Source organism: Egretta garzetta, unplaced genomic scaffold (assembly GCF_000687185.1).
Source record: "Egretta garzetta isolate BGI_Z169 unplaced genomic scaffold, ASM68718v1 scaffold91, whole genome shotgun sequence".
Taxonomy (NCBI): Eukaryota; Metazoa; Chordata; class Aves; order Pelecaniformes; family Ardeidae; genus Egretta; species Egretta garzetta.
In genome coordinates this window covers 4,027,407-4,042,556 of record NW_009258661.1, presented here as the reverse complement: position 1 = coordinate 4,042,556, position 15,150 = coordinate 4,027,407, and the positions used below count along the sequence as shown (strand labels likewise).

The 15,150-nt window shown below is 49.3% G+C and overlaps 1 protein-coding gene across 1 annotated transcript; it reads right to left on the bottom strand.

Moving 5' to 3' along the window:
* Positions 1-318: 318 nt before the first annotated feature.
* Positions 319-14,441, bottom strand: FAM107A (family with sequence similarity 107 member A). The gene is made up of 4 exons (XM_009648372.2): positions 14,342-14,441; positions 5,493-5,667; positions 1,617-1,773; positions 319-426 (listed from the first exon to the last, which is right to left on the bottom strand). Exons 1-4 carry the CDS (start codon positions 14,403-14,405, stop codon positions 319-321), a joined length of 504 nt encoding a protein of 167 aa, XP_009646667.1. The 5' UTR covers positions 14,406-14,441.
* Positions 14,442-15,150: the final 709 nt, after the last annotated feature.

The window sequence follows — 15,150 nt, the reverse complement described above, 5'->3', positions numbered from 1 at the left end:
AAGCAGTTGCTGTGTCTCAAAGGTTAACCGAGTTAGCTGGAGGTTAGTGTGCAACCGCAATCCAGGGGGGAGGGGGGGAATAATATAATTTCTCTCTGCATCTCCTCCTGAGTACTTCTTCGGTGAATACTGCACCTTTTCCACAGTGATACCCTCTTGGGCTGGGAAAAACCTTTTTTGTGCCTTCTACTGGAGCAAGTGTTAATAACTGTAAGTAGCCCCAAGGATGTGGCTGTGAATGTCCACCATGTACAGAGATGTCAGCGTGTATGTGTTAGTGCCGGCCTTGGTAGGATCCCCGTGGACTTTTGGCAGAAGCTACGCTGCTTTCTCATCCCCAGTCACTGTTGAAGTTCTTCTCAGGTTTTCCTTGACTTTAATAAATTCTGGTGCGTGGTCTTCCTGCTTCTCCTGCTCTTTCTCCAACTGTAAGAAAGAAGAGTCACCCTTATCTGTGCATGCTAAAGGACAAAAGTGCATTAGCTACATTAAAACAGTGGGCTTCATTATTGCTGGGTGTCCACTTATTATTGCCCAAAGCTGAATGAGTGCGTAGTGCATGTGTCGGTGCTCTCTTTTTCCAAACCATTACACCAGAGCCATGTTCACCTCGAGTCTCTTTTTCTGGCCAATTGAAACACTAATTCTTTTTTCCCCTTCAGGGAGGATCATCTCCAGCAGAAAGGCAGGGGAGTGCTTCACTTCAGACCTGGCATGGAGGAGGGAGGAGGAGGTTTGAATCTTTCCCAGCAAGGGAGGCCAGTGAGCCTGGGAAAAGCTCTCAGCATTAGGTTATCGTCTAAGCCAGGGATAAGTCATTGTACTCCCTCACTTTCATATGCAAAGTCTTTATGAAGCTGTCCCTAAACCACCTTGTTTCATGTTCCCAGTTCTCTGAGACTGCTGGGCTTTGATTTTTCAAGTGATCTTGGCTTGGCTGATACTACTGCAAGGGAGCTGTTGTGTCATTAATTAAATAAACTATTTTCATCCATTTGCAGTGCAAATACTGGCAAGTAGGACAGGTAGTGACTTTCTTTTCAGCGGCAACAAGCTAACTTGCTGCTGGCACTGGTTTGGGTAAGTGGGCAGGCACAGAGAGCACCCGGGGCACGACTGTGCTGCTGACAAGTGCCCATGCTGAATATTGCTCTCCCCAGGCATATTTTTGGCCAGAGTACATGCCAAGGTCTGCTCCCAAAAGCAGCTTGGGTGTGGCTGCAGCAAGGTTTGCACCTTCCAGACTTCTGCAGTCTCTCATCCCACACCCCAGGGTCCTGAGCACCCCTGTGGTGGGTGCTGCAACAACCCCATGCTATTTGGGGTGCTTTGAACTGGAAAGCACGCCCCGAGGACACCACACGGGAGACCCAGGGCCAGTGGTGCATAGCGGGGGTCCTAGGGGAGGTGGTATGAATGAAGTGAATCCTGCTGTGAGGGTGAGGGTGCTGCAGCTGCATGGGGCAGCAGTGAAGGACCTACTCTGGCTCCTGTCTTATGGAGGGGTAGCAGCGCTATACCTTGGGTTGAGCCTCAGCCCACCCATCTCCCCTGTGGTCTGTGTCTCGTGCGGGGTGGTTAGGATAACCCAGGGATGACCGAAAACTCAGTTTTACCTGATCCAGCCTCTGGTGCCTCTTTAATAGCTCTTTTTCAAAAGGTGACTGCAGTTTCTTTGCCTCTTCCTCTTCCTTCTTCTGCCTGATGAGCTGGTTTCGCCGTCGGTGCTCAAGTACCCTCTGCAGCTCTGGCTTGCTCTCCACCCCCAAGCCTCTGTGGATAAAAAGCAGATAAATCAGGGCTGGAGCACCTATACCCTGGGGGGTAACCACTGCCAGTCAGCCCAGCAATCCCAAAGCTCTTCTTGGTCCTAAATGGAGAGACATGGGAGAGCTGGTCCACAAACCAGTCCTGGCCCACAAATCAATCCACAAGGCTTTGAGGGTGTTACTGGCAGCACCTTACTGCGGGACGGTGCCTGCCTCGGGTGGGCACAGCGTTTGCTGTCTGTGTCCAGGGCTTGTGGTTCTGGAATTTTTTGCTAATCCCTTTACACTGAGGTGCTACAGCTTTCTGGGTCAGATATGGAAATGGGACCTTCCGTTGGCTCTTGCTGTTACTGGTTTTAATTATGTCAGTGACGGCTTCTGCAGCACTGAGGGCATTTTAAATAATGACGATGTTTTTTCCACCAGCAGGGGTAGTCATTGATCTGCAATAATTGTCCTGGCAGTTCTTTTCCTCCCTGTTGCATCCCAGCTTTGCTTCAGAGCTGAGGGCTGGCGATCCCCTTGTTGAAATGGGGTGTTTGAGTCAAGAAATGTCCTTTTCTTGTGGAAGCCAGCGCGTTTGCTGATGGCGCAGGCGCCTGGCTTCCCTTCAGCTGCCTGAAGCATCTCAGATGAAGTGGGGCGGCTTCCAGCCGTGTTCTGCAAGGGGTGGAATTGCAGGAAAGGGGGCATGGCAAGGACATGCAAGCAAGGCATAAACACATGGTAAAGAGATGAAAGAAGTTCTCCAAACAAATTTCAGAAATCTAACGCTTTGAGTATTGCCATGCCAGAATTTAAACACTAAGATTTACCTCCTGCAGCTGAACCCGGCCACTTTCCACCAGTTTCTGCCCCCCTGGAGGCATGGGATTAGTTATGGATGTGTAGGGCTATGGGTGAGTGAGGAACAAGCCCAGATGTGCTCCTGCATGGTCGTGGGATGGTTCCTGCCCTTCCAGACCAACTCATGTCCTCCAGGCTAAAAGGAATCTGCCTCTGTAAAATCCATCAGCTTCCTGATTAAAACACTAAAAGTGGCGACTCTCTGCCCCGCTGAGTCCTCGTCAGAGAGAGGCAAAAACCTGAAGCTGCTGGGAAGCTGAACATTCACTGAATTTTGGGAGACTTATTGCAACTGCACAGAGTTTCGTGTTGCTGAAGGACAGTTTATTAAGAAGTGGTTGAGGCTGCATTTATGCAGGCTATCTTCTGCAATAGCAGCTGGAATGTAAGTAATCTTGCAAGAAAATACAGAACTAGAAGTCATTGGCTGAAGTTGTATTTTTGAGAAGGAGTTGAAGACCTTGTACCTGTCACTTGTGGGGAAGGAGTGGGGTCTGACCACTTCCATGGGCTGGGTTTAACACTCATTTAAATCAATGGGCTGAGAGTATTTACAGGTCTCATTGTGAGATGTGGGGTGTTTGGTGTTCCTGTGGCTGAAGGTCTGTTTTGATGGGAGGAGGGTACCTCCCTGTGTCTGTGTTAAGGGCTTTCCCAGGGCATGGCAGGTTGGCATGCGCTGTTAATGCAAAGTTCATCCTCAGCACCGGGAGGTTTCTGCTGGTTGGTTTGAAAGCAGAGATATCAGACCCTGTGGACTACCGAGCTTCCTTGGCAGGGTGGTGGATGCTGAGGTGGCATCTCACATCATGAGAAACTGAACTGGCAGGCAGGAGAGGGAAACGCTCCCCAGATGCAGCAAACCTCTGTGCTATCATAAGATGGCTGGGGACCAGTGCTTGCACCTTTCCAGTGCCACATTTAACGATGCTTTCTGATGTCACTTCTGGTTTTTGCTTTATGGTGGGACAAAGTTCATGGCCGCATCAGCGAAAGTAGCCGTAGCATTGGCCCCAGAGTCAGGAAGAACTCTAGCGTTGCAGAGATGCTTTTCCCAAGGCTTGAGAGAGAGAAAACCTGCCTTGGCTTGCTGGAGACACAGCTTGTAATGTTGCCTGTGGATTTGTTACTACTCTTGATTTAATCAGCCTGTGTTGTTAGTACCCAGAGGTGTTGACTAAGATAAGGGGTTTGTTGCACAAGCTGCTGATTTGAGTTGCTTCTCCCTGCTGCTTAAGGGGAAAAGCCAACAGCAAAGCAGAAACAGGAGCAAGTAATAGATCCTTCTCTCTTCCCTTCTCCCCTCTCTTACCCTATAGTAACATGTAACAGGGAGCAAAACTGGTGCATTCAAGAGTGACAAGAAACCAGCAACAGTGGATTATTGTTTGCAGTAGGGTTTGTTTCACATATTTGCTGAAAAATATTTGGGAGGCCAGAGCCGAAGCAGGTTTAAATTGATGCCTGAGATGTACAGGACTAAAACAAGGGGGGTCAGGAGATGCAGGATGGCTGCAACAGGACTGCCTCCTGCCAGCGTCTGATGGCACATGTGGATATATCATGGTGGCAGGCACAGGACCCGCGTACAAAGTGATGACACACTTTATATTTGCCAGTTTGAAGTTCAGCTCAGCCTGGTGCCGTGGGGTCTGTACCCTGTCTGCCACCATTTGCCTCTGCTACCTCTGTTGCAGGAATTTCATGATGCTTTGGTCCATCGTGGTCAGACTTGGAATAACATTCTGCGAGATCAGAGCCAGTGCTGGTGGGTGAGCCTTTAAACTGAGCAGTATCGCTAGGCACGGTATGGCCACTATCAAAGCAGAGAGTTTTAAAAATATCTGGCTGGTATAGCTACCTCTGCCTCGATGCTGGAGAATGGCCTGGGCATAGTCCCTGTAATTCTTCTGATTCTGTGAAAATCAAATCAAACCCAAGCCCAGCCAGTGCTGCTATTGATTAATGCACCCCGCTGGCAGGCTTGATTGTTTGCTGAATTAGTATATGTGTCTGGATCTCATAATGACTGTAGTCCTTTTGAACAGAAGCTGTGCTCCTTTTAATTGGATGGTCCAAGTGCTATTGTGTCAGAATATTTCAGGGTATTCGGAAAATGTCAATATGAAGTCAGCAGATTTCTTGCTGTGCTAAAAAGGCTCTGAACAGAATATGCTGTTATTGCACTGATGTTCAGACAGTTGCTGCAAAGGAATGATTTGGTTATAGGTTCTCAGACCCTGGTGTCATTATCCCAATGTTGTATCTGTACCCCCAAAGAGTTAAATTGGGTCATTGGGGTAGGAAATCAGGAATGCTAATTCTAGCCTCTCTTTGCTTGGTTGATTTTTAGGGAGACAGTGATTAGCCTTTTCCTTGTACAGAAGATCTCATGCTGATGCTATCTCAGCTTTCAATGGCTCCATCCAGCCTGCAGCTCCTACTGCCTCTGCATTGACCTTAAAGCACACAGGAAGGCTGTACTTTACTGGGGACTTGGCAAGTCAGTGATGGAGACAGAAAAAAGAGGACCAGGGAGAAAACATGGGTGGGACACTGAGATGGGGGCTGTAGGGATGCCTCGCATCTTCCAGTGCTTGTGGCTTGAGGTGGGTGGAAACAGTGAGCAGCTCCAAAAAGCGCTAGCTGATGCTTCAGGGTGGCAGAGCAGGGGACTTTTTGTTCTGCTTTTGTTTTAAAAGAAACCATAGCGTCAGAGAAAAGAGGAGTTTTACATGGTGTTTGTTTGCAAGTGAAGGGATTTATTGTGCCCTTCCAACCTGCAGGCTGTTGCTGGCACTTGTGCCTCGGATGCTGAGCTCCGATGGCTCAGCGCCTCTTGGACCACTCCAGTGGCAGGCTGCAACCTCCTCTTACCTTTTGTGGTTCATCAGCAGCTCTCTGTGCAGTTCTTGGTGGCTCTTCGAGGCTTTTACAGGATTTAGGAGCTTTTTAGGTTTGATGAGGTCTGGGTTTCCATCTATGTAGTCTGGGTGAGTCAGGATATTTCCCCCATCTGGTCGCTCCCGCTGTATTTCAGTGTACATTGACGCTGGAAGAAAAGAGAGGTGTTTGCATGAGAAGTCTCACCCTGCTGTGGTGTGGGAACCCGCTGGAGCTCTCCTCCCCTGGACAAGACAGGAGAGGAGAGATGGTGCCTGCCCCGGCCACTCAACACCCGTGTCAGTGTCTGCATGCACGTGTCGCCATGTGCTGGTGTGGGTTTTTTAGAGGTTTTAAAAATATTCCCTTTGAGTTGTTGATGAGACACATATTAATTAGATCATTTAAATTACTTGCCAGCCGCTTGCTTCGGTGGCTGCAGCATTTAGTGCCAAGGATTAATTAATACAAGATAGGTCTAACTAAAACTGGAAACAGCCATGGATGGGGACTATGCTGAGCTGCTGCTTTGGTCATCCTGGGCGAGGCTACCCGTCCCTTAGCACAGGGGGATGCTGTGGGATTTGAGGGGCTTCCGAAACACAGGCCTGAGGAAGCACTGCTGTATCTGAAACCTCTTGTCAAGGAAAGATTTTGCTGATATCCTGCTGGCCTAACAATCAGGATTGAGCCCAATGCCAAGAAAAGCATCATTTGCCCATGCAGTATGCGATCGTGCTGTAATAATTTGTATGTTCTGGATGCAAGAACAAGAGCCCACTGTTTTGGAAGTGGTGGCAGCTTGGATTTCAGGCAAACCACAGGGTATGTTCACTGTTGGTATTTTCCAAGGGCTCTATGTTTCTCCTTTGCAAAAACCTTATACAAAGTGAGCGCAAAGCACAAGTTATAAGACAAACTGCATGAGGTGGGCCGTGTCTTTAAATGCGGAGCACAGTAGGGCTGCCTGCAATTACATGTATGGTCTAATCAGGGGCTCAGAAAGAGCAATTTATTCCTGACTATTCACTTGAACAATTTGGAATTTTACCAGTGAGAACAAAAAGTCCCAGGAAAAGGGTGTGGGCAGCTCCATGTCTGTAAGTGTCTCGTTATTACAGTGTTTTTGGAGGCCTAGTGTGAAGTTATATGGGTTGGTGGAGCAGCAAGGAAAACAGTTGTTCAGTAATGTTGCCTCTCTCTCTTATTGCAATCTCATGTATAAAGGGAATTAAACCCTTTTAAGAGAGAAATCAATAAAAAAAAGGCAAAAGAAAGCAGGCTATGTCATTCTTTCATAGTAAGTACTTATCAAATGTAAAGTGGATTGCAATCAAACAGAATTGTGTAAGGAATAATACTGCTGAAGAAATGATTCAATATCAAACAACTTCTCCTTGAACATTAATGTGGCCAGTGCCCTGCTGCTTTGGGAACAAAGAAAAACAAATCAGAGCCCATTACGTGAATGTAATTGGGGTGAATAGTTCGGTACATATTTAAAGGGTGCTTGGAAGCTGGAACCAGTGATTTCTTGTATCAGATTATTTTCCTCTAGGATCATACATCACTGCTGGCAGAAGAGAAGGTGGTGTGCTTTGATGTTTGATGGCAAGTGCCAGGCTGACTCAAACCCCTGAGGGGCCAGACTCCACGGGCTGAAACTGGGGGCTCAGTGTTGCCTTCCAGAGAGATGTGGGGACTGAAGAACAGCCAAGGGTTAAGGCAGCACAATTTCATGGCTAATTTTTGTTAGATAAAAGCCAGGTTTTGAACAATGAGAAAACATGTCCGGTTTTCACTGGGGTAGAGTTGCAGTAGATTATTGTGTTTGAGGTTGCTAGACCAGATGCAGTCTATGGCTGAATATTGATCTCTTGCATCCAAAATACTGCACTGGAAAGGAAAAATTCACCTTTTTTTTTTTTTTTTTTTTTTTTTTTTTACTTCTTCCCTTTTTTGGTCTTTTTTCACAGGAGAAGAGGCAGGCAAAAGACAAGGAAGGAAGGTACAAGAGCGGAGGTTTGTTTTGGCATGAATGAAATGGATGAGCTCCCATGTCAAATGGCAAAGCAATGTCTTCATTCTTCAAACACAAAAGTCTCTCCATGGAGTAACTTAAATAAAATGCCAGGTGTTTTTAATGCAAACACCATTTTTGGACAGCTTTACTAACAGACTAGCCTCAGTGTCACTGTGTTGTCCTTTTCCCACTTTTCCTGTGCCATCATTCAGACTAGAGCTGCTTCCAGTGACAGAGATGCCCACGCTTACTTGTGAGCTGGGTACCAAATCCTGCCGCATCGCAGGAGAGGGTCTGGGGCGTATCAATCTTGGACTTGTCCGTCTTAAATCTGCCTGTTGTGCTCTGCTAGGGGATAATGCAGCAAGCAGTGAGCGTGGAAGGATTAACGTGGCCATCCAAGCCTGAAGGACCAACCTGGATGCTGTAAATGGCTGTAACTCTAGTGACTTTCGTGGTTTTTTCTACACCAAGTAGCTCTCGGGCCCTGCCGCTAAGCTCTGTACTAGCTCTTGGGGCACTGGTGCAGCACGGTTACTTATAAAGTACTGTTTCCCCCCTGCCTCCATGATGTGTGGGTTTCCTTTTGCAACTCAGGAGTAGTAGTCCCTTCTTCCCTACCTCCAAGACCCAGATCCAGGGAGATTTGCTTGGGGCAGGCTGTCCTCACATCACATAGGGCTAACACCCGGCAGTGTACAACGCTATCGCATGGTGTCATCCAGCCCTTCAGGTTGGTCTTGTGGTGTTTCCACCCCCCAGACACCCAGAGTGATCAGGGAAGGCCCCCCCCCCAGCCTTGGCGGGACCCTCTGCTTATGCAGCACTTTGGGAGAGCATTGTGGTGAGCCTGGAGGTTTTGAATCTTCTAATGTGGGTATTTCCAGACTGCAGCAATCTAACGTTGCATGGCTGAGGCTTGTAAAGCAGCAGCAATTTATCAACCTATTTACTGAAGGCAGATGGGGAACTTTTCCCTGGAACTAGTAGAAATTAAGAAAATACTAGGAAGGAAGGAGTGGGAGGAACTGACTGGAAGCCTTTCTGGCCAGGCGGCTGTTAAATCAGCACGCAAAGGTCCTTAGAATGAGTGCAACTTGCCTGAATGATACTGCCGGGGCCAGGACACAGCAGGTAGCTTTGAGCTTGGTTTCACTGCACTAGATGTGCCTAGGGGTGTGCAGACACCAACCTCGAGGGTTTGGCTTCCAGTGGGACAAAGTCAAAGCCCTGACTGGGACTGGAAAGAGCCTTGAACAAGAATACAAGAATAGCACTTTAAACCTTCAGAAGACCTTAGTCTCGAACAATTCAAGTAATGTCTTCATTTGCATTGAGCAGAAAAAGAAAAATGAGAATATAAAAATATTGGCGTGCCTGAAACACAGCTTGGGGTTATGCTGGGAGTAAGGATGGGGCATCCTTTCTCCTGCAGGTTGGCAGATAGGGACCCAGTGCAAAATGTTTCTCGGGGAGTAGATCTATCATCTTCAAGACCTGATGTAATTCATGTCCGTGTAAAGGGAGACAGACTGCTATCAGGCTGCTTTTTGTCATTATTTATGGTGCTGGAGGTATAAATCAAGCCAGGTCTCTGCAGTGGATTTACAGCAGGATGTCTGTTTTTGCATGATTCAGCCGTAGATCAATGAACAAGGCTCTGCTCTGGCACCTCCTTGGCCACCATCATAAATCAGCAAAAGGTGTTAGACATTTTTATATTGTTCTTGGCAAGATATAAACAAAAAAATACATGTGCATTTTAATACCCTCTGCTGTACTCAGAAAGACGGTGTGACCTTTTAAATAGATCTGCTTTGGAGTGTTGCTTATAAAAAGTAGCTGTGTTTGCTGCGACATACTCAGTCTTTTGCTTGCTTTTAAATATTTTCCCTTTCCTCATTTCTAGAAGCCTGAGGCTTTCTAGGAAAGGTACATTTCCAAGTGACTTTTCTTTAAGTAAAGAGCAAGATTGCCTGGATGAGGAGGCTGGGGCCACTGGCAGATACTTGGACTTCACGCCTGGTGTTATCTCCTCTCCCACCCCGTAGCTATGAAACGAGCTCCCAATCTTGATTAGTTTTCTAGGAGACCCCACAGGGACTATTCGGCATCTTTGAGATGGCCCAGAGACCAGCCACCCTCCTGCCCCAGGGTGTGGGACTGACTGGAGGAGAAAAATGACATTTTAATACCTTGGTCTGTTCTGGCCTAAAACAAACCCCAAATTTCTGCTCAGGCTACCCAGAAATGCTTATAAATTCCCCCAATTTCTGGGAGAATTGTGGTAAAATCATCAGTCTGCAATCCTGGGGCAAATTGTTTCCACTTCTGATTATGCTCAGCCCCAGTCTTTTGGGGAACAGGGTAACAGGCAGTTTTGGTGCAACATTAAGTGCATTTGAAAAACTGAGTGTTGCAAATAGTACATTAACTATACCCGACTAGGAGCGTAAAACGTGGTATGCTGCTTGGCATGCTGAATGGCTTTTGTGCAGCCCAGGGCAAGGAGAAAGGTTTTAGTCTGCTCCTGGAGAGGAGGAGGAGAAGGGGGAGGCCTGGCTCATGCCCAGGGACAGGCATCGGACATGGGGGCTCAGCCACGGCCAGGGCTGAGCTACGCTTCCCTTCTCTGCTGATGCTTTTTGGTTTTCCTTCACTCAGAGGAGATGCCCTTCACAGAGCATTTATTTAGGATTAAGCGACTTGTCCCTCCTTGGCGGGTTGCCCGCTGAGCCCCTCTGCGTCGGGACCACATGCTGTGTGCTTCTCCCTGCACTGCCGCTGGCAGCCCGCTTCACTGTCCTGTCGGGATGGAAATAATCCCCAGGAATGTTAAGGGGATTAATGGCCCTGGAAAGGGCAGGTAACCTGAAGGGTGCAGCTCTGTTTACGGCTGCCTGCATGGCTCCAGCCGTTCTTCACAAGGGGAAAAATGAATGAGATTGGAAAGAAAATTAGTCTATAGCTGTTGGGTTATAAAGCTGTAGGGTGGAGGTCTGGGCTCCTACTCAGCACCTCTCGACTTGCGACTGTATAGGAAGGAGAATGGAGGGTGCAGCAGGGCACCAGCGTTCGGCTGCTTTTTGCAGGTTTTCACGTGAAATGCCTCGTCCCCCTTGACTTCTGTTTTGCCGGGCTCTCCTCGACATCCTGCCCCTCTGTGACCCACTTGCCCTTCCTCTGCATGACCCTCGGCCCTTTCCCGCACCACCTGCAAACTGCGTTTCTCTCCCGTCAGTGCCCTGCCCCGTGCAGCGCTGCCCTGTTGGTGCTCAGCATCCTTAACTCGCAAAGCTGTCGGTCCTGTCTTCTGCAGCACGGGTCAGTGTTAAGCTTTAGCTGAAATCTATAAAGCAAATGTAGTTCACAGTCTTTTATTTCTGCTGTCTGTGTTATTTGAGAACTGACTTTCCAACTAGAGCCCCTCAGGAGAGGTTTGTTGACAGGGGCAGATGATGACCAAACTGCTCTTGTTAAAAATACTGTATGGGCATCCCCTTCTGGGCAGGGAACGGGCCTCTGTGAAACGCCATCCATGTAAGGCAGAAGGCATTATCCCGGGAAAGGGATCCAAGCTCAGAGGATAATGCTATTTGGAATTTTGTGAAACCCTGTTTCTTGGTAGAAAGGGTGAGACTGCACAAAAACCTCGGATGCCCAGGGTCAGAGCCCTGGATCCGGGTTTGTAAAACCACTGACCCAAGGGACCATTTCCTGGGCAGAAATGATCACTTAAAACTGTGGCTACAGAGGAGAACCTCTGGTTTTCTGGATGCCTGGGATTTATTCATGAATACATCTTTTTTAAAGAACTGGCAGATTAATGAAGGGTTGCTGAAAGAAGCTGGTCACACACATTCCACAAGTAAGGAGACTGCAAAACTATCACACTCAGTGTGGGCCAGCAGAGCTAGTTTAAATCTATTTACACAAGTAACCTGAGCCTGGGAAATAATGTGAGTCTCTGATACATTTAACTGCAATCATGGGGGGAACCTTCCCTTTTCTGGGCTACGGCCCCCGATGGCATCCACACCCCAGGAGGAGGGTACCATCCCTCACTCCCCCCTCCTCGGGAAGCAAGTCTGTCCCAAGGGTTTGCATGTGCAGGTGGAGGTGCATGGGATCTTTAAACTAGCCCCAGTTCCTTTTAAGCACTGGTACATGCACAGTTAACCTGTTTAACCGAAGTTTAATTTTTTTTTTTTCATTTTAGAGCATGAACTTTCAGTCAGTACATTTCCACTGTCTGAAGTGGAGCTGGAATTTGGCCTTACAGCTTTTCCCATGAGAGTGTAATGGCAGAAGAGGTCATGCTGTATGGTAAGTCCTACAAACAATTAAGCTGAAAGTTTGTCTTTTGTTTTGGATTCTTGAATTCATGACATTTTCTAATTTGCATGATTAATCCTAGCATTAATTAATTGTATTTTAGAAACACAGAACAGATGGGGTTGGCATCATGGGGCAGGGAAACCACTGTGTGTCGGTCTCCGCGAGCCCCAAAGCTTTGCATGGTGAGAGCAGTTTTCGGGCACATGACTGCCTTGGGGAGGGTCTGCATGCCAGGAGGACAAGTGAAGCCAGGCACTTGCTTTTGAAAGCCACTTTCTGCGTGGTCAGTAAGTTCAGGACAGCGCCAGGCACCCAGGTGCTGGCTTTAGTGGGTGAGATGCGGGTGCTGCCCCATGTGGAGGTGAGGCTTTGGGCTCTCAGTGACTGGAAGCCCATTGGCAAGCAAGTCTCTGCAGTGGAGCCCACAAAATGCACCTTAACCCCCCAGCTAATCCGCATGTGGCTGTTACGCAGCTGAGCCCGGAACAAAAAACCTGTCGTTCCTTCACATTAGCTTAATGACTGTTGTGGCTTACTGCCCCGGTGATGGATGATGCTGGTGTTAATGATGATGATAATGATAATAATAATAATATGGCGAGCCCAAAGATTGGCAGATGCTAATCGTTACCCTCCCTGGGTGAGATGGTACCAGCTCCCATCCTCACCGTGATTTTCCTCTCTGGTTCCTGCCGTGCCGGCAGCTTGGGAGCATCTCATACCAATGGACCTGGCACGCTCCCCCTTGCTTGTCACCAGGCGACCGTATCACTGATAAATGATACGCGTGCTCCGGAAAGGAGGCAAAGAGCCTTTGTCTGCTTTTAATCTATAGTTTTAAATAATTAAGCAAGGCTAATTCTGGTATTTATAATGCACTAGGGTGAATGTAACTCGATGTGGCCGCTGTGGGAAGCAGTTCCCAGCTATCGGGTAGCTGCCTCGGGGCAGCAGGCGTGCATGCCCCAGGTTCTCTCATCTTTGCTCAGCCCTGGCATTCGGGAATAAACCCCACGAGGTTGCGGGGTTGGAAAGGGAAAGGAAACTCTAATGGAAATGTAAACAGGGCAGGGGGCCATAGCCCTGCGGCTCCCGGCCCTGCTTTTTTGTTCCTGCCTCTGCCTCTCTGCAGAGCACATGCTGGGGATGGGACTGCCCACCAGTATAGCCTGCGCTCCCCACCAGTATAGCCAGTGCTCTTTGCAAGTACAGCCAGTGCTCTCCTCTAGCACAGCCAGTGCTCCCCACTAGTACAGATTGTTCCTGCCTCTGCCTCTCTGCAGAGCACATGCTGGGGATGGGACTGCCCACCAGTATAGCCTGCGCTCCCCACCAGTATAGCCAGTGCTCTTTGCAAGTACAGCCAGTGCTCTCCGCTAGCACAGCCAGTGCTCCCCACTAGTACAGACGGTGTTCTGCCACCAGCATAGCCAGCTTCCCCAGTTCAGCCAGTCCCCCCAGTCCTGCCCACCCTTGCCGAGCGCCATGCCAGCACGGCAGCCCATGAGGTTGGGGTCCCCCATTTACACCAGCACTGCACCTGCATAAGGGGGGCACAGAGCAGGTACTCACGGGCTGCTCACGTGCCACCAGCTGCGGTCACCCCCAAATGTAAAGGACCCCCGATGCCACCACGGTCACCCGTGCTTTGCACTCACGCACACATATTTGGAAGAGAGAAATCCTGGCAGGTTTGGGGCTAGCTGAGCTGGCTGGGGTGTGGAAGTTACTGGTACCCTGTTTTGTGTCGGCTAATGATGGAAATGCTTGTACAGTCAGGCAGCAGCAAGCTCCCCTCTGCCTGCAGGCAGGCAGGATTGGGTGCGATGGTTAATCATTTCATTTAATTACTTTGGACTGTGATAAGCAAAGATAACAAGGCTGGGATCCCAGTCTGTTAGCAGTCACCAGGGGACGTCAGCCCCGCGCCTTTTGCAAGTGGCATGTGGAGCGGCTTGTTTAGTTTTGTTAAGCAGTGACAGATGCTTAGTAGTCTTTCTTGATAATCGCAAACTTACTTTTAATTTCTCATAAAATATTTGCTCTGTGCATTTGCCTGCCTATGAGCGAGACACACATCAATCATTAATGAATGTTTTAAAAGTAGCTCAAAGGTATTTTGCTGAATACAGGAACAATCCTCCCAAGTTCATCTGCAGGGATTATATTAGCAAGTGCCCCCTGTCCAGCCCAATGCCTCTCCAAGAAGGTTTGAATTGCAGCATGGGTTTGCTTGGGGAATTTCTTATAGGATACGAGTTTTGAAAGGCAGGGGCAGGAGGGCAGCTTCTCAACCAGCTGCTGATGTATTAAAGTAACATGATATCTCAAATAAAATTTAAACAGGGTCCAAAGTCACCTGTGCATAAACACGAACGCAGTGCAAACTAATCCCACTGGGGCTCAGCAGCCCATCCCTGCAGAGGAGAGCCAGCAGAGACGCGGGGACCCCCTGGGGAAGCTCGTGGGGCCCTGGGCTTACCTGATTTCCGCAGCGTGGCCCTGGGGAGCCCAGGGGGCAGGTGCTGCCCTGTGCCCCACGACATGGGGCTGTGGGGGCTGAGGCTGCTGCTTCTGCCTGGCTGTGCTCACGTCTGCGTGACTTTTTGGCTGGGTCCGATGAAGCTGCCTGGCTCCTGCCAGGTCTCTCCAGCGAGAGCGGGGATGAAGGGTCACGTGGAGGTGGCTGCTGCACCGGTGCTCCCTCCCCGTTGCTCTCGCCACCCCACGGGGACCCCACTGAGGGCTGGAGCTCAGCTGGCAGAAGCTGGTGGCCTTGCCCACTCCTTGGTGCTGGTCCCACAGGTTCCTCTGCCACCCTGAAAACTTGCTCCCTTTGCCCTTCGTTGCCGGACGATGTTTTCCCAGGATGGAGGAGAGAGCTAATAGTTTTTTTCCCCCAAAGCAAACAGCTCTGTGCGCGCCCAGGCACCTGAGCAGCCCACTCAGCACGGCCGCTGCTGCTGGCGGAGAGGTCGCGTCCCTGCTCCACAGAGGACGATTTCTCCTAAGCGTGCCTTAACCACGCTCCCGAAGAAATCAGATCGCCCCAGAGGAAGCCGCACGCCCACTCTTTAGCAACCACTGCAACAGCCAAGCCCGGCACCAGGGCAACCGCTCGAGTTATCGTGATTATTCCCCGGCATGTTGCAACACCCTGTCATCTACTAACTGCTACACGGTCCAGGGGGAGCAGCTGCTGCACCCTGTGGGTAAGGGCTGTGGGAGGCAGAAGCAGCCCCTGCATGGGGGCCACGGGCATCCTTGGTGGCACCAGGGCTGTGCGATGCT

Coding starts and splice junctions, on each gene's coding strand:
- FAM107A (XM_009648372.2), bottom strand. CDS start 14,405: ATGTCGTGGGGCACAGGGCAGCACCTGCCCCCTGGGCTCCCCAGGGCC. Junction 5,668..14,341: donor GGCCACGCTGCGGAAATCAG/GTAAGCCCAGGG, acceptor CTTTTCTTCCAG/CGTCAATGTACACTGAAATA. Junction 1,774..5,492: donor CTGCTGATGAACCACAAAAG/GTAAGAGGAGGT, acceptor TTTTATCCACAG/AGGCTTGGGGGTGGAGAGCA.